General features: G+C 39.7%; 1 protein-coding gene across 1 annotated transcript; it reads left to right on the plus strand.

The window, feature by feature from the left end:
• Positions 1–4,122: 4,122 nt before the first annotated feature.
• On the plus strand, positions 4,123–17,511 carry cwc25 (CWC25 spliceosome associated protein). The gene is made up of 9 exons (XM_088343202.1): positions 4,123–4,276; positions 4,386–4,558; positions 7,498–7,734; positions 7,822–7,891; positions 10,030–10,175; positions 13,545–13,620; positions 13,705–13,901; positions 15,456–15,623; positions 17,115–17,511. The coding sequence occupies exons 1-9, from the start codon at positions 4,259–4,261 to the stop codon at positions 17,224–17,226; spliced, it is 1,197 nt and encodes a 398-aa protein (XP_088199328.1). The 5' UTR covers positions 4,123–4,258; the 3' UTR covers positions 17,227–17,511.
• The last annotated feature ends 1,885 nt before the right edge of the window (positions 17,512–19,396 follow it).

The raw sequence follows: 19,396 nt of genomic DNA on the forward strand, positions 1-19,396 counted from the left end.
TTTCTTGGATTAAAAAAAACATAAGATATATTTTAAAATGAAATAATAACATTTAGAATGAGCTAAAATGTGCGCCAGAAAAAACACAAAATTTTACATGAAACCTATTGTGATTTTTGAACATCTTATGATATCTTAGTATGTTTTATTACAAAAATAAGAGAATTAGATTACTACACATTTCTTGCAATTTTAAGTAAAATACTTCAATGTATTAACTATGTCTCTAAAATTATACGTGATTATATTTTGGGGAAATAAGAGGTATTTTATATCATAAGAACTAAAAGCTCAAAAATAATAAGCGATATTAATACAATAAAAAATAATGAAATGCAATATATATATTATTTTTTAGTTAAACAGCCGATTTACTCACGATACCAAGAGCCTTGTTGATATATATATATATTTTTTTTCATTCAAAGAAGACATTTGAATCAATATTTGATAGAATACTATTTGTGGCCAAAGCCACAGAAACAACTCAAAAGAGTGCAGGTTAATTTAAAAAAAAAAAAATATGTATCTGTAGTTCAATGCAATTATCTATGCAATATCCCCTCAGATTATTTCTGTATGTTTTTTAATTGTTATAAGTCAAAAGCCATTTCGCAGCTCCTTCAATTAAAAGAAAAACAGCATATCACACAACACTTTTCTGGCATACGCTAAGATTCGTTTTAATAAGAGTATACTGCAGGAGGAAAGGAAGAGATATTCTATGGGGATTCAAAAAATATAGATACAGTAAATAAAGTGCTCAGTCATCAGCAATGCAATTTATATTTCGCCCAAAAACCTTACATAATATTATTTGTGTGTAAGTTTGCTTTAAACAACGTTACGTTTTTTTTTTTTTTTAATAGGGGCATTAATAACACGCATAATAAATAAATAATTGTGACTACAGTCCTGAAGTAAGCTTCCAATCAGTCTTATACAGTCTTCTAAGATGAGTAACCTATCTATGGTTGGGTAATTGTTGTGAAGCAAGTATTATTATTTTGCGTTGGAAACATTTATGGTATTTTCTTTTAATTTGAACATGAGCACGACACAGATACACTACTGTATATTTTAAGGACTTTTGATTGTCATTTAAACTTGTAACGCCTGTAATAAAATGGATGGTCATGTGGTGTATTATTGTTCTCTTTTTTAAATGAAAAGAAAAAAAACTGTGTCCATGTGAATTATTTTTAATGTTTGGAGCCATTCAATCATAAGATGTGTGATAATGTTTTGTCCCTACTGATGCTGATAACTGATACAATCCTGCTTCTAGAGACCAATACCGATAACATTTATTGCAACTACTTGCTATGATTGGAAAAAAACCATACAAAACATGTATATTTTTATGTGTGTCTTTTTTTTGTTTCCAATTATTGCAAAATTATACAGCTCCATTAACAAATCTCAGCAAAGCAGTGTTTGAAAGACTACAGCTCCTTAATCCAGCAATCATACCTTATTTTGTTCGTCATTTATTTATGTAGAAATATGATTTACAAATAGGCAGCAAGGTGGAAGATGGGTTAGCATGTCCGCCTCACGCTTTTGAGGTCCCAGGTTAAAATCAACCCACCGGCCTCCCTGTGCGGGGTCTACATGTTCTCCCTGTGCCAGCGTGGGTTTCATCCAGGCACTCTGGTTCCTCCAACATTCTAAAAACATGCATGGATCAAACAAATATAGACCCTATAATTTGTTTGTAAACATAGTGATGTATCCAGTGGGCGGGGCTTAGCCAGAACGCAAAAAGCTATAGTGAGATGATATATTACTAAAAGTTTAGTTTTATCATTAAATTGGATGGCTTTGACGTAGGTTTTAGTATTCCATGGCATGCGTGACGTCACAGACGAAGTTGGAGGAAAAAAGACTTGCATAGGTAAAAAGACTGAGAAAAAGAAAGCAATCTAGCTGCTATTTGGGTGTTAAAATGTCGTCATGTTGTGCATTTGGGTGCCAGAAGCAGAGAAAAAACGTAGATTGTAGTGTTACAGGATCCCAGTGGACACTCCTATCTATCTATCTATCTATCTATCTATCCTGGTCATATCCCTCAAGAGGGGTGACCGACAGCAAGACAAACAAATACAAAAACAAAGAAAATAAAAAAGGGGAAAAGTAGCGAAAATCACACAAAATGTTTTGGACCATACCCAACCTAACTGCCCAAACACCCATACAAGTTAAGCACCTCGGCAGCCAAGTCGGTCATGCTTTTGTCCCTCCAGAAGAAACGTGACACAAGAAAGCGGCCATGTCACTCAGGTCAGGGTGACAACACACTGTTCTATTCAACAGCAGGGCCCGACAGCTTTCACTGGTTTACCCCCGCCGCATCATAGAGGTGTGCTGCCCACCCTTAGAAGACGTCCAAACATCCCACTATCCTTTTACAACACCTCTCCACTCATTCCTATCACCAACAAAACACTCCAAATCTCCAGAATAAAGAAAAAAAAAGAGTTGGTCTTAAATGCACAGGTTTTCAGCATACATTTCATATCAGGTAAGATAAATTAAATGTTTATGATTGTTGTTATCGAGTCCATATTACTAATATTTTTATCTTGTTATGTTCTTAGCCTCAGCTAACTGTTAGCGTGCAGCCTAAATGGCAAAAAATGTCCTTGTAAACACTGCATTTGACTGGTCAAATACAAAAACAAGCACGCATCACAAACAAATGTTGGCCACACAATCCAAATCATTTATTGGATACATTTAATTTTTCATGTATTTATTTTGGTTTTTTTTTAGGATAATTGTTTTTTGATGGCATTTAGGCTATACGCCAGGAGTTACCTTAAGCTAAGGAAAAAAGAAAATACTTTGCTTATATAAGTTATATGGACTCAAGGCAATGTCATAAAGGTTTAATTTCTCTTACCTGATATAAAGTGTGCACTGAAAAATTGAGCATTTTTGATGAGTTCCTCGGTCCAACCTTTTGCTTTATGGCATTTCAGAACATTTTTTTTTCTTTTTCTTTTATCAGAAGTGCCCGCTGGGATCCTGTAAAACTTCATTTTACGATCACTAACGTTTTTTCTTTGATTCTGACACCCAACCGCACAACATGACGTCATTTTAACACCCAAATAGAAGCAACGACAGCTTCCTTTTCCCCAGTCTATTGTCAAGCGCCGTGGGTTTTTCACCTCCGGCTTCGGCTGTGACGTCATGCGTGAAGTAGGTTATGAAAGTGTCTATTTAAAAACACCCACTCACCAAAAGTAGAAGGTGTTATAAAAAATAAAACTCAAAACTATATGTAGAGGGCCGCACGGCAGCGCAGTGGTTAGCGCGTGTGCGGCACAGTTCTGAGGTCATGAGATCAAACCTTCCTGTGTGGAGTTTGCATGTTCTCCCCATGCTTGCGTGGGTTTCCTTCGGGCACTCCGGTTTCCCCCCATTCCAAAAACATGCATGTCAGGTTAATTGGCCGGTCCAAATTGTCCCTTAGGTGTGAATGTGCGAGTGAGATGCCCTGTGACTGGCTGGCAACCAGTTCAGGGTGTCCCCTGCCCACTGCCCGAAGTTAGCTGGAATGGGCTCCATCATCCCCGCGACCCTACTGAGGCTAAGCGATGCAGATAATGAATGAATATATGTAGAAAAAAATACAAATATACTGTATACACATACATTCAATTAAACATAAATCTCCGATATCAAGTTATCTCTCTCTATTCATCAATTTATTTGTGTACTCATTGAGTGAGTGAGTGAGTGAGTGAGTGAGTGAGTGAGTGAGTGAGTGAGTGAGTGAGTGAGTGAGTGAGTGAGTGAGTGAGTGAGTGAGTGAGTGAGTGAGTGAGTGAGTGAGTGAGTGAGTGAGTGATAAAACCTACCTGCAGCCGAAATGGCATTGGTTTTTGTGCGCACAAGTCATCAAACTTTCCCCGAGGAAAACTGATTTTTCAATAAAGCGAGAAACAAAATAGTGTAAATACAGGATTGATAATTATACACTAACACAGAACAATATCAATGAAGACAGGTTTTCAGCATTTGATTTGGACACACGACATTCTCACCAGACACACATTTCGACTTTGAACACATCATGACCTATAGAGGAAACGGAATCTCCTAGACCGGAAACACAACAACGCAGGAGAAAACACTCAACAGGAGTAGCATACAAACCTTCCCGTAAACGTAAAACATCCCCCTGGTTAAGGAAATCTGTTTTTGTTTTATTGTATCTTTAATAACTGACTACAATCAAGCTTTCAAAATGGGGGGTGGTGATCTGGTAAGTTATATGTTTAACGTGCTAAAGTTTAGCGATAAGGTCTTGTTCTACGTCAATTGTGTATTGTAAAGACCTGTGTATTAAACAATTTCTCCCTTTCTTGTGCTAGAATTTAAAAAAGAGCTGGCACCCCCAGACTATGAAAAACATTGAGCGTGTCTGGAAAGCCGAGCAGAAACATGAATCCGAACGTAAGAAAATCGAGGAGCTTCAGAAGGAGCTCAAGGATGAGAGAGCCCGCGAAGAGATGACGCGATACGCCGAGGAAAGCGGTGCCATCAAGTAAATTCTCTGTTTTTGTCATTTCCGAAGACCTTAGATCGGGGGTCCCCCAAACTTTTTTTCTGATGATGGGGTCTGTTTGTGTGACGATTGCAGGAGTGCCTTAATGTTAAAATTTAGTTTTCCAGAAGGCCACAATAAATATCCCCTCTCTAGATTTGTCACATAACAAGTCAGAAAGTAAATAATACCTCTATGAATGATACAAAATAATATCCGATAACGCTCTTTGGATTATTTATATTATATATATATATATATATATATATATATATATATATATATATATATATATATATATATATATATATATAGGCAGCACGGCGGCGCAGTGGTTAGCGCTTGTGCGGCACAGTTCATGTCATGGGAACCTGTTGTGGGTTCAAATCCAGCTCCTGTGCGGAGTTTGTATGTTCTCCCCGTGCTTGCGTAGGTTTCCTCCGGGCACTCCGGTTTCCTCCCACGTTCCAAAAACATGCATTTCAGGTGAATTGGCCGGTCCAAATTGTCCCTAGGTGTGAATGAGCGAATCAGTTGTCTCTCCCTGTGTGCCCTGCGATTGGCTGGCAACCAGTTCAGGGTGTCCCCTGCCCACTGCCCGGAGATGGCTGGGATGGGCTCCAGCCACCCCCCCCCCCCCCGTGACCCTAATAAGGATAAGCGGCACGGCTAATGAGGTGAGAGATGAGATATACTGTATATATATATATATATATATATATATATATATATATATAGCTCAGGAGGTAGAGTGATTGTTTTAGGATTAAGAGATCCCAGTTCAAATCCCGGCTTGTCCGTGCTACATGTCGAAGTGTCCTTGGGTAAGCTACTGAACCCCCAACACCCCCAATAAGCAGGTTAGCGCTTTACATGGCTGCACAGATCACGGCCGCTATTGGGAAATGTGAAGCACAATGTAAAGCGCTTTGGGAAGTCATTGACTTGAAAAGCGCTATATAAATGCAGATCACTTCATTATTTATAGAGCAAAACTCGGTAACCAAATGTTCTGTTGTTCTTAACAGGTCCAAAATCTGCTTAGTCTTAGTCAAGTCAAGTCATTTTTATTTGTATAGCCCTAAATCACGAAGAGTCTCAAAGGGCTTCACAGATTATTACACTATATTACACAGAATATTTTTCAGCCGACGAGAAGAGTAGGTTAGTTATCAGAGTAGACTGAGAGTCTATTTGTGTATTAAAGAAATTAATTCAATCTTTTTATTGGTTTACTTTATAGGAAATACAACAAACTAACCTACAATTTATGGGTTTTATTAACCCTGCGACCTTACTGAGGATAAGCGGTGCAGATAATGGATGGATGGTACAGTGGTATATATCAGAGGATCTCAAAAGGTGTGACATCAGGACCCACCATCCCACTTGATACAAAACTTCCACCTCTCAATTATATTGATTGAAAATATTGTGCAGTATAAACCAGTCATAGTAGAATATTCTTATTTAAATAAAAAAACAAAATGACCAGAAAATACAAATTGATATCAAATAACAATATTCCCTCTTCAATATGCTCAGTTATATGTACTGTATTTTTAATGAAATCTGAAATGCTTCACTTCATTGGCTTTGTCTTCAAGATAAAAAATAGAATGCGTATTTCATACATTCACTGCGGTTTCTCCATTTGGTCATGTGTACAGAAACTTTAGCTGACTTTTTCTTTGTTAACTAATACTCAGTTATTTTTTTCTTTTGGTAGTATTGCTTTGCAGGTTCAAAGGCCTGGGGCCCACTGAAAACAGGTCCACGATCCAGTTTTGGGTCATGACCCACTAGTTGAGAAACAGTGGTATAGTTGACTTGTGAAAAGGCAGTAAATTGTATTCCATTTTAACTATAACCAACAAAGATTTAATTCCCCCCTATGTTCGCTCTGAAAATGCTGGTATACCAGTGATCCAAAGAGCCAAGAAGAATTTCGCTGGTTCGAGAATGTTCTCCATCCGGGCCCTGGTGCTATGGAATGTTTTCCCCTTAGATTCGATCTGCAACCTCAGTGGAACTGTTTAAATCTATGCTTAAAACACACTTATATTGTATAGATTATAAATGAGATATATTTCATGTTGACAATATCTGTGTATTTTGTTAATGCAACATCCATTGCAACCTGGTCAGCCTTTTGATTTGAATTTTACTTCATATTAAAATGTAATTATTTTTTTATTTTATTTAATTGTTTGTTAATGCAACTACCATTGCACCCTGGTCATCCGGGAAGGGGGATTAACCTCATTTGCGGTCCCTTCTTAAGGTTTCTTCATTTTCCTCAGGTGGAGTTTTTTTGAATTATTCCTTGCCCTAATGTAGTTTTTAGATCAGGGGATAGTGTAATAATAGTCTGTAGTTTGGAAGTCTGTGGTCTGTGCAGCCCTTGAGACTCCTTGGGATTAAGGGCTACACATATGAACTACACATATGAACTTGACTTGACCTTACACTATTTGTAGTCATGGTGCCAGAGACAAAAGCTTATTTCATTGTGCGTTTCACCAGTTACAATGACAAAAAATTATATTCCCTTCACAATGATAATTGTAACATGTGAGATTCACAACGAAATTAACATTTGTGTCTTGTACCATAGCTTACCAGTGTGACAATGAGTAAAAGCCAATGCTTTTTCACATGTCGTCTATATCACTGGTAGCCCAGTGGTAAGACTTTGGGGCTCTCACTGCCATGACTCAGGTTTGAATCCTCTTACAACCAACAACGTGCAACAAGACTGATTATTTTTTTATGTTTAAAAAAGAGTTTGTCAAGTTGCTCCTACGTTTTGTTTAGGGGGCCAGAATAAATATAGAAGCGGGGACCACAGACTTAAAATGTTACATCAGAGTGTCTCAATTTGTTTTGCATATACCATATCTGATAATAGTATGGTTTTATCATTTTCCCACTAAAAGAAAGAAAGATGATCGTCTGGACTGGATGTACCAGGGTCCTTCCAATCAGGTGTCCAGAGATGAGTATCTCATGGGTCGTCCCATTGATAAGCAGATCACTGATCAATATGAGGAGCCTGAGAGTGGTCCATCAGCAGAGACTGGCCTCCTGCCTGGCTCAATCTTCAGCCCCATCGCGGCGACCTCCAGCTTGGACATGGCCGCCAAAATCCGGGAAGACCCTCTTTTTGCAATTCGGTAAAACCTTGCTTGGATCATTTCCTGACCCTTTTGTTGCAAACACAAAAATATTAACAATATATTTCATTGTACTTTTCACTTAAGGAAACGTGAGGAGGAAAAGAAGAGAGAAGTCTTGACAAATCCAGTCAAAATGAAGAAAATTAAAGAAATGGTGAGGAAAAACACTTAGAGATGAAATGCGCATTAAAAATACATTTTCTAAGGAATAGGTGGGCAACGTTTTTGGGTTGCAGGCCACATTGGGTTAGAAAATTGGCATATGGCCTAGACCAGGGATGTCCAAACTTTTCAGAAAGCAGGCCAGATTTATCTGAGATTAATGTTATGTAATTTAATTTTTTTTTTTTTTTTTTACAAATTTCTTAAAATACGAGAATTTATCTATCGATCTATCTACCTTGGTCATATCCCTTGAAAGGGGTGACAGACAGCAAGACAAACACATATACAAAAACAAAGAAAAGAAAAAAGGAAAAAGTAGTAATAACACAAAAAAATTGACCATGGTCAACCTAAATGCCCAAACGCGTTAAGCACCTCGGCACCCAAGTTGGTCATGCTTTCGTCCCCCGAGATGAAACGTGGCACAAGACTGAGGAAACATTGAGAAGGTTGGTAATGGAGTTTGGAAGAGTGTGTGATAGGCGTAAGTTATGTGCGAATGTTGGGAAGAGTAAGGTGATGAAGTGTTAACGTAATGGAGTAGGCATGGCCTTGGGAATAAGGTTGCATGGACAGGTCTTGGAAGAAGTTGAAAGCTTTAGGTACTTGGGTTGTGATGTGGCTGCAGTTGGGGGAATGGAGTGCGAGGTATTGCACAGAGTGAATCAAGGAAGCAAGGTTTTGGGTGCTTTGAGGAGAGTGATGAGCAACAAGAGTTTGAGTATGGATGTTAAGTGGGGACTGTATGAGAGTGTGATTGTGCTGATTGTTGTATGGTGCAGAGACTTGGAGCCTGAACTCAGATTTCAGAAGGAAATAGATTTTTTTTTAGATTAAGTGTTTGAGGAGTTTGTTAGAAGTGACAAGATTGGATAGATCGAGAAATGAAATTGTAAGAGACAGAACTGGAGTCGTAGTGGAACTGAGCAAGCGTGTGGATAAGAGAGTAATATGCTTAATATTTGACTGCAGAAGTAAATGAAAGGAGACCAAGAGTAAGGCCGCGATTGACGTGGATGAATGGTGATATGAGTCCACTGCAGGAAAGAGGTCTAAATATAGTGGAAACTAGAGCTCTTGTTGGGGATAGGAATGAGTGGAGAGGTGTTGTAAAAGGATAGTGGGATGTTTAGACGCGTTCTAAGGGATGGGCAGGGCACCTGTACGATGCGGCAGGGGTAAATCAGTGAAAGTTGTCGGGCCCTGCTGTTGAGCAGATGAGTGTGTTGTGTCACCCTGACATGGCCGCTTTCTTCTGTCATGTTTCATCTGGGCCAGATTTGGTAAGCTGAAAATGTGTGAGGGCCAACTATTCAGCCTAGCATCCTTTGAACAGTCTTTATTAAATTTATTCTCCGTTTGCAGTGCTTTGCGATCAGTGTCGTGGCCTCATAGCTCGCTTTTGTAGCATTTTCATTTGACGAGCAGGGTCTCATAAAAAAGCTCTGCTGTGCTGTTAAAACAGCTTCCAGTTGCTTCACCTTTTCACAGCGGTTGTTTCCAGTTAACTTTTTGTTGGCAGCGTGTTTTGTCTGGCCGTGCCTCTTAATAACATATTCTTTGCCATAGTCTCTTGCCAAATAGGCAGATGAAGTTGCTTCGGATTTCTGTTAAAAAATACTCCCAATTCCCACTTTCCAGAAGGGGCAGTCCTCACTTTCAACCTTCCTTTTTAAATTTACAATTGCCATGTCGGAAACGGGGTGGGCACATATTATTATTTTTTTATGACAGAGGCCATGGGCCAGTGAAAAAATGATCACAATCCGTAACTGGACCTGGGGCCAGACTTTGGACATGCCTGGGCTAGGCCAAGAAGAAAAATTATTAATTTTTTTTTTTTCGTTTTTGTTTTTTGCATCTATTAATACAGGGCATCAAAACAAATACCTCGGAAATACATGAGTGAAAATATAGGGACACGAGTGGCACCAAAAAGTTTTTATTAGTAGTACTAATCATACCATTATATGTATTATCATTATAGTTTCACCACTTTAGTTTGGTGGGCCAGATTAATAAGCATGATGGCTTGCATGTGACCCGCAGGTCGTAGTTTCTCCGACGGGCGATGATTTATTTTTCCTACTTTCAAAAAGCTTTTGTTAAACTTTGGATAACTTACAGCTACGCCAGAACCTGGACAAGAAAGACAAGAAGAAGAAGAGGAAGAAGGACAAAAAAGAAAAGAAAGACAAAGAAAGACGAAAAGACAAAAAACACAAGCGGGGCCACTCAAGTTCCAGTTCAGAGGATGAAGACAAAAAAGAAAGGTGCTTTTTTTTTTTGCTAAAAAGGGGAAAAGCTGGTAACAATAAAATGTATCTTTGCATAATTCACATCACATCGAATAGCTAGGATATGGAAACATTTCTTGGGGACATCTAAACAAATTATTTTTATTGATATTATTTATTTTTATTTTGGGGGGTTAGGGTTGCGATAACTCACATTATCTGTGAGTTCTCTACAATTTTCCATAAAAAGATCAAATCAAATCCCACTCCAAACAAACTCAAAACAGATAGTACAACATTAGATGTGGAACATCAAAACAAAAGACAAAAAAAGACAGGTACATGTTCTTTTTTCACTTAAAGTTCCATGCAGGCAACGCTAAGAAGTAACTGAGAAATTCATTACTGTATAGATAAAATAGCTTAAATATGGAAACATCTCTTAGGTATACTAAACTAAATGTTAAGAGCACAGTGCTATTGCATACTTCATTTAAATGAAATTAAAGACACCTGCATCATATGAGAAATGCATTCAGTAGTGCTTTGATATGAATAAAATCATCATCTAGAAAGAAGTGGCTTACAGTTGTTTTTACACCAATCTAGATATAATCAATTTCAGTGGCATTTACATTGAGACAGGTACCGTAAATTCCTGACTATAGAGCGCACCTGATTATAAGCCGCACCCACCACATTTCGGGAGGGAAACCGACTTTGTACATATACAAGCCGCACCTGTATATTAGCCGCATGCGCCCACATTGAAAAAACGCAATACAAACACGAACTTAACCCACACCCAATACAGTCCAAAAAACACAGCCGGCAAAATGAATGGAAAATGATACCGGTACTTAATACTTAATGCTGACCTGCAAAGTCCGGGTGCCCGTTGAAAGTAATCCAAGGAAAAAAGTGTATTTCCAAAGGTAAGGGTGGGAAAAATATTTATCCACTATTGTCGGCCGCGTCCACAAACACATCTCACCTTTACTCCACTTCCCGTCAGCCCGCGTTTGCCCTGCCCCTTCTTTATCATTTGCTCGTACAAAACATATCAGAATAAGTTTCTAAAATAAATACATTACAAAAATATACAGTTGCACATACATATTATACATGGTTACACATGTTTACTAAGCAAGACGGTACACCGAGAGAGTTTTCAAAGCTTTAATAATAATATTATAACTTTCATCCCAAACCGTGCCTGTGAAGGGTAGCAAAACGCTACTAAAACACGCTCGCAACACAGTACATAGCTCTGTTAAAAAAACATACCGTACTTGTAATAAGCACGATATGCCGTCCTCATCTTCCTCCTTATAGCTGAAGTCATCAAAGTTGTCTTCCTTTAGTCTGGGAAAGGGACTTTGTCATATAGACGTCGTCCCATGCTCTCTTATTCAAAAACACGCCAGCATCACGCTCGCAATGTAATGTTTACGTTCGGTAGCTCTTATTCCTTCTAAATTGGACTGCTCGATTGCGTTTAGCTTGAAAGTTGCGTCATGTGCCTTTCTTTTTGCAATTTGCATGATGATGATATGTCTACGCTAATTTAATTTGTGCACAAGTTAAGAACTTGCAGTCTAAATCTTACCTTTTGTACTCGAGCGCCGCTGGCAGCCATTAGATAGATAGATAGATAGATAGATAGATAGATACTTTATTCATCCCCTAAGGGAAATTCACATTTCCAGCAGCATCCCTGAGCTGAGAACAATACAATAATAAAGCCAAAAGAAAACAATATACAAATACCCAGTGTGACGTGCAAATGCCCACTTTAGCATGTTATATAGATTAACTAAAAAGTGCTACACAGAACACATAATGCAGTAAGATCCAATGTAGGTGGTGTGGTTTAATGTGGGCCTTTACTCTGCCGGGTGGAGTTAAAGAGCCTCATGGCATGAGGAAGAAAAGATCTCTTCAGTCTGTCCGTAGTACAAGACAGTGACAGCAGTCTGTCACTGAAACTGCTCTTCTGTCCGGAGATAATGCTGTGAAGCGGATGCGATGGATTGTCCATGATTGACCTCAGCTTTTTCAGTGCCTGTCTCTCAGCTGCTGTTGTTAGGCTGTCCAGCTCTGGCCGCATCACTGAATAAGCCGCAGGGTTGAAAGTTTGGGGAAAAAGTAGCGCCTTATAGTCCGGAATTTACGGTATTTGTTTTTAACCCGTGGATGCATAAGCTGGGTCAAAATAGACCACATTGGTTATTATTTTCAAAATCTTTAAAAATAAAATGTTGCGAAAATGTTATATACAAGGTACTTCTCAGAAAATATTTTTACAATTTGATGTCATTGGTATATGGATATATATTTTTTGTCAGATTAAGAATATTGTCATTGTCAAAGAACAACGAGACTTCGTTTGGCGCATCAAGTCATCTATTCACAGTTAAAAGAAAATGCAAAGATTCAGAGAATAAATATTCTGAATGAATATAGATAAAAACCCAATACCCATTGACAACCCAATGTAAACATTATAAGTACAAGTGCAGACATGGTACCATTCAACTCAATAGCAGCATAATTAAATCAGTCAATGTTTAAGTGCGGGACAGAATAGCGGCGCAGTGGTTAATGCATGTGCGGCACAGTTCTGGGGTCATGAGATCGAACCTCCTGTGTGGAGTTTGCATGTTCTCCCCGTGCTTGCCTGGGTCTCTCCGGGCACTCAGGTTTCCTCCCACATTCCAAAAACGTGTGTCACGTTAATTGGCCGGTCCAAATTGTCCCTAGGTGTGAATGAGTGAGCGAATTGTCTGTCCCTGTGTGCCCTGCGACTGGCTGGCAACCAGTTCAGGGTGTCCCCTTCCCACTGCCCGAGGATGGCTGGGATGGGCTCCAGCACCCCTGTGACCCTACTGAGGATAAGTGGTGCAGATAATGGATGGATGGATGTTCAATACATACATATGAAAAACAAAAGATTAGATTAAAAAGGCAATTTGCTTCTCTTTTTATCAAATATTGTCAAGTTTTGCTGTAAAGAGCATTGTGTGTCCTTGGCATTGTGCAGAGGGCTGCTGTGTGCTTATCATAATTGGAATTACAATTGTCTTTATCGACATCGATAACAACATGTTCACTATGTTCTTTACAACAAGATTACACATGGCACTCCAGTAAAAACATTTAATAAAGTCTTTCAAGACAACAGAAATGTCCGGATACATTTTTGTAGCTTAGTGCTTGGAGACTGGCCTAAGTTGTAAGTGCATCCGAACAATAGTCGAGGGAAAAAAACAAAGGACACAGACAAAAAGGCTAATTTGATCTAATTCTTGCAATGGATTTTCAGCCCCACCCAATTTTAAACTCAAATAAATATAATTGAAAGCAATTCTCCCTACATTATGTATTTTCAAACATGTTTTTCAGATCACACTCTGTGAGAGATGGAACATTGTCTCACAGCAAATCTCATTCCAATCATATTCCTGGCTATGGCCTCCAGGTCAGTAAACCGCCATGTGTCAGGTCACACATGTATCGTCAGTGGACGGAAACATGATACTGAAACAATCTTTTCACACTGTAGCTCCCCTCAAGCAGAAAATATCAGTCCTCTGCTCTGAATCACTCCAAGCACCGTGAGAGAAGCCGAAGCCGATCGCCTGCAAAAGAAAACGGAAGGAGTCGCTCGTCTTCGTCTTATCAAAATGACAAGAAGGCGGAGGCCCGAGCTCGTAGCCCACAGCGAGAACGTTACCAGAGGCAACGGAATCATGTGTCAAAGTAAGACTTGGGTCAGAGAGCTCTTGCATGTACCGTAAAATTTGGACTATAAGCCCCATCCAGGACATTTTTAAACTAAAAAACATTTTGTTTATACATAAGATGGACCCGACTATAAGCCGCATGTGCCCACATTGAATCATGAGCTATTTACGAAGAAAGACGGTACACAGAAAGCGTTTTAATAATATACCGTACCTTAACCCCTTAACGTTCCGAGGGCCTGCCGGTGGGCCGCAGAAGTTTTGATTAATACATGTCAGTACGATGTCATCAGTCACTGAAATATGTCGTGCCACATATAATTGGAAAGCTTAAACTCTTGGGATTGAGATATGATGACCATTTCAAAATATACTCCTCAGAGAAACATATCAGTCTGAAACAAGATACCCGAAGACTATAAAGTCGAGGTAACTCGGCAATACGTCCCCTGGCCATCTTCAACTTCTTTTAATGTTCATAAAAGTGGCTTCCTTACATCAAAGACAATTCGTGGAATCCAACCGTGTAAAAATGCCCTCCAAAACACATGATAATGCCGACAGATAGATAGAAATCTGCCTGAAACATTTCTGCTTTGTTGGACGTTGCTTTTTGTAATCCGTTCATTTCGTAAAATTATTCCCATTATGGTAGTTAGCGCTCCCCTTTCAATGGACACCTTTTCCATGATGAGGGTTTGTGCTAGTTTTATTCACGCACAAAGAGCAAAGTTACATTAAACTTGCGTCCTCGCGACACATATATTCCACTTGTTTCACTCTTACCTTTAGCGCTAAGCGTCCCTGGCAGTCGTTAGAAAAAAAAAACATAAATTAGCTGCATTATTGCAAAGCCACAGGGTTGAAAGCTTGGGAAAAAAGTCGCGGCTTATAGTCCGAATTTTACGGTACTTCTACTTACTAACTTGAGACTGCGTGAAGAGACAGACAAAAGTCTCCTCCTGTACCACTTCGCTGTGACCTTAGAGTGAGACGTGCTTGTTATGTTGAAATTCATTTGCAGTGGACAGCACGGAGCCAAGAAAATATATCTATAACCTCAAGACGTTACAACTCAATCGTGCTTAAGTTTTTTTTCACCAAAATTGTGCAGGGTTCGTACGGGTGCTTGAAATCCTTGAAAATGCTTGAATTCTAATGTTGTGTTTTCAAGGTCAGGAAAAATGCTTCAGATTTGGGTGAAGTGCTTGGAAATGCTTGAAATTGTTGCCATTGTCATGTTTCTTGGCAGTCTGACTGTATAGACCACACAATATCTGAAGATTTTTTTTTAAGTAAGTGAAAATGACGGTGACCTACCTACTCTTGTCGCCTGTCATTTTGGCGTCGTCATGTGAAGCGTCACTGCCCCCTTCTGATCGCACCCAAGAAGACTGCTCTATTTCGAAAACCGTCTCTTTTGGCTCTGCACATTGAGAAGAGCTGGCTCCTTCCGCTTCCAAACGGCTCCCCAGATTATTTGTTTTTTTAAATGCTATATTATTAATTATAATAATATCAAGAAGCACTGACATTTACTCAGCTTTTTGTTGTAATGTTTTACTTGCAGAAAGCTTTCGGCAGAGGAGCTGGAGCAGAAGAGAAAGGAGATGATGGATCAGGCCAAGAAACGAGATGAAGACAGAGAGAATAACGTGAGAAAATACCGGAAGCAAGATGAGCAGGAAAAACAGCGGGAACGGAATTCCAAGCTTGAACCCCATGCTGGTTTTATACAGTAAGTGTCTCTCTCCAGCTCTTCCCTTTTAAAATTTGAGAAGCACATTTAAGGTAAACATATTTACCGTATTTTCATTACCATAAGGCGCACATAAGTCTCAGATTTTCTTCAGTTTGTACGGTGCGCCCTTTCATGCGGTGGGCCTTGTGTGTGATGTAAAGCGGCAGCCTTAGCTGAGGACACCATGAGGGTGTGTGAGTGCGTGCCCCGAAACTAATGAGTCACAGGTTCCAGTCTTGGCGGAGTCATAGCTAAGACTTACAACATTGGTACCTGTTGCCTCTCTGCCTGGCGCTAGGCATGAGGCTGTGTGGGAAGTGTGGGCGTCATTGCTAAAGGGTGAGGTCGAGGCGTGCATATGAGGCTAGGTTCACATACCACTGCTTAATGCTCATTTCCGATTTTTGGGTGAAATTTGATGCTTTTGTGAGATTGTTAACGTTTCTAAATAAATGCGATTTGTATGCCATCTTCTGTGACTGCTATGCATCTCCTTTGTGAACGGAACAAGTGTCCTGCATGCGCAGAAGAAGACACGTGACGTCGCACGCTATGTGTCCATTGTTTGCAGAAGTACTCAAGTACTCCCTCCATTGAATGCTTTCTGTGTCTTCATCTGCCATGGTTTGCTGATTTCTATGCTACGCGGAACAACATGGAAACTGAAGATTAATGAATTGATAGTTAGAAATGAGGGAAGCTGAAAAAGGAACTCCGAAAAGTTTTTAATTCTTCAATAAACCATAACCAAACTCAGTTTTACTCCCGCTGTGCCGTGTTTTTAAATACGCACACTTGTATGCCTGTCTGTGTATTTGTAAGGCGGCCGCAACAGAGGGCACCCATCGTGCGGTGTGCCCCATCGTGCGGTGTGCCCTATCGTGTGGTGTGCCCCATCGTGCGGTGTGCCCCATCGTGCGGTGTGCCCCATCGTGCGGTGTGCCCCATCGTGCGGTGTGCCCCATCGTGCGGTGTGCCCCATCGTGCGGTGTGCCCCATCGTGCGGTGTGCCCCATCGTGCGGTGTGCCCCATCGTGCGGTGTGCCCCATCGTGCGGTGTGCCCTATCGTGCGGTGTGCCCTATCGTGCGGTGTGCCCTATCGTGCGGTGTGCCCTATCGTGCGGTGTGCCCTATCGTGCGGTGTGCCCTATCGTGCGGTGCGCCCTATCGTGCGGTGCGCCCCATCGTGCGGTGCGCCCCATCGTGCGGTGCGCCCCATCGTGCGGTGCGCCCCATCGTGGGGTGCGCCCCATCGTGGGGTGCGCCCCATCGTGCGGTGCGCCCCATCGTGCGGTGCGCCCTTGTGTTAATGTCAAATACAGAAATAGAAACAGCAAACCGAGACTACGTCTTTTAACATGGTTCACCCTTTGGTCACGAAAATACGGTATTTATTAATTCCTCATTGATAATTTTCTTTGCCCTTTTTTGAGAGGAATATCAAATGCAGAATTGGTGTCCAATAATAGCTTGGTGGTTTCTTGCAGTGATATGAAGTTGGAGAGTGCTGCTACATCTTCTTTAGAGGACAGAGTGAAAAGGAATATCCACTCCATTCAAAGGACTGCAGCTTCACTGGACAATTTCATGAAAAGATGAATGTTTTCCAATACTATATACATTACTTACAACGTTTTTCAAAACATGCAGCAAGAATAGATTTATTTAATTCAGTATACTGTACTTTGTATAATCCACGGACAACAATTTTAAATCCTGTACAAATGAAAGCAATTTGTTGACGAATTTTTTATTTTTCTAAATGTTGTATTGTACCATTTATTTTCCCCCCCAGGAAATTCTTGATATTTTTTTATAGTTTTATTGTAAATGTTTTCATGTGCTCCTAAAGACCATCAGGATTAAATGTTTTTCCCCCCAGAAGTCTTTTGTAATGATTTTTCTAGTTTTGTTCCATTCACTCACAATTGCTCTGAGGTCTTGCTTAATCATTTGGGAATTTCTTTATTTAAAGTTTGTATAGTAAATTAGCTTTAAAGGAACAATGAGTAATATTTAGTGCCCCATGTAGTAAAAATCTTAATTCAGTAAAAAAAAAAAACTATTTATTTAAATAAAAATGCAAAATACTTGAACTATCATATAAACATGCATTTTTGTTTTTTTAAATTATTGTATTTTGGTTTGGACAAATGGAGAGGATGGATGAGGAGTGAATGTTGAAGAGGATCTTCAGAGCAGGAGTAAATGGAAGGTGACCAAGAAAAAGGCAGCGATTGACGTGGATGGATGGTGTTATGAGTGCACTGCAGGAGAGAGGTCTAAATGTAGTGGAAGCAAGAGCTATTGTTGGTAATAGGAATGAGTGGAGAGGTGCTGTAAAAGGATAGTGGGATGTTTGGACGTTCTAAGAGATGGGCAGGGCACCCGTATGATACGGCAGGGGTAAACCAGTGAAAGCTGTCTGGCCCTGCTGTTGAACAGAAGAGTGTGTTGTGTCACTGTGACCCGAGTTACATGGCCACTTTCTTGTGTCCCGTTCCATCTGGAGGGACGAAAGCATGACCAACTTGGGTACCGAGGTGCTGAACTTGTTTGGGTGTTTGGCATTTAGGTTGGCCATGGTCCGATTTTTTTTTTCCTTTTTTATTTTCTTTGTTTTTGTGTATGTGTTTGTCTTACTGTGGGTCACCCCTCTCGAGGGATATGATCAGGGTAGATAGATCGCTAGATAGATTCTCGTATTTTAAGAAATTTGTAAAAAAAAAAAATACATAACATAAACCTCACTTAAAGGGAGCTGACAAAATTGTCTGTGATCTTGCTACTGCAGGCACCAAAAATACTAATCTTGACCTTAATAAAACAGTGGCGAGTGTTTGGAAAATAAATATTTAATAATGTTTAATCAAGTATTTGGTTGAAAAATGTTAGCTTATTTCTCACAAAAAAATATTCATTTTCTTCCCCTGATTCAAAAAATACACTGGAGATCAAAATTAGGGAAAAATTTACAATCGAATAATTCTGAAATAAATGCCATCTTCCCTACTCAACAGTTTAAGAACATTTTGTTGTGTCTGTACCATGCTACTACAACACTTATTTATAAAATAGAAAAGGCAGGTCAACAAAAAACTTTTTGCCAACGACAAGATTAAGCAAAATTAGAGTGCACTTTAAGGTGTCTCCCACTAAATGGTGCTTATTTCAGATATGGTGATTATTTCCTTGATAATCTCTCATCCCCTATTTAACTGGCTTTCTAAATGCCAGTTTCACTGACTTTGCAATATTGTAGGCTCTTTTAAAGTGGTTGTCCAGATTAAAATGAAACGGATGACCCCATCAGCCATAGCAAGACAAGTTGATTGTTCCAAATCTGTGATCTCAAGAAGATATAATTTTTTACCAAACTACATATTCATTCAAGTCGCCCAAAAAGGCGACGGAGGGCAAATGCAAGAAAGTACAGGTCACTGTGGAGGATTTCAATGGGTAATCGTTTCTACACTGCAGCTGGAGTTGCTCGCGAGTTCAGTATTGAACATGGTTGGGATCTGTCTTGCCTTTTAAGAGCATTTGGACTGAAAGCCTACACTGCAGTGACCAAACATCTCAATAGCAAAAAAATATGAAAATAAAACAAAAAGCTAGCCTGAGCTTTGCTGGGGAGTATGTTGTCTGGACACAGGAGAACTGGTACGGAGTTCACTTCGGTGATAAAAGCAAGTTTGATTAATTTCTGTCTCAGAGGAAGCAATATGTTCCGCTACACCAGGGGTGTCAAACTCATTTAAGCTCGGGG

This window comes from Urocampus carinirostris, chromosome 8, assembly GCF_059441175.1.
Source record: "Urocampus carinirostris isolate Australia breed hairy pipefish chromosome 8, RoL_Ucar_1.0, whole genome shotgun sequence".
NCBI classification, from domain to species: Eukaryota; Metazoa; Chordata; class Actinopteri; order Syngnathiformes; family Syngnathidae; genus Urocampus; species Urocampus carinirostris.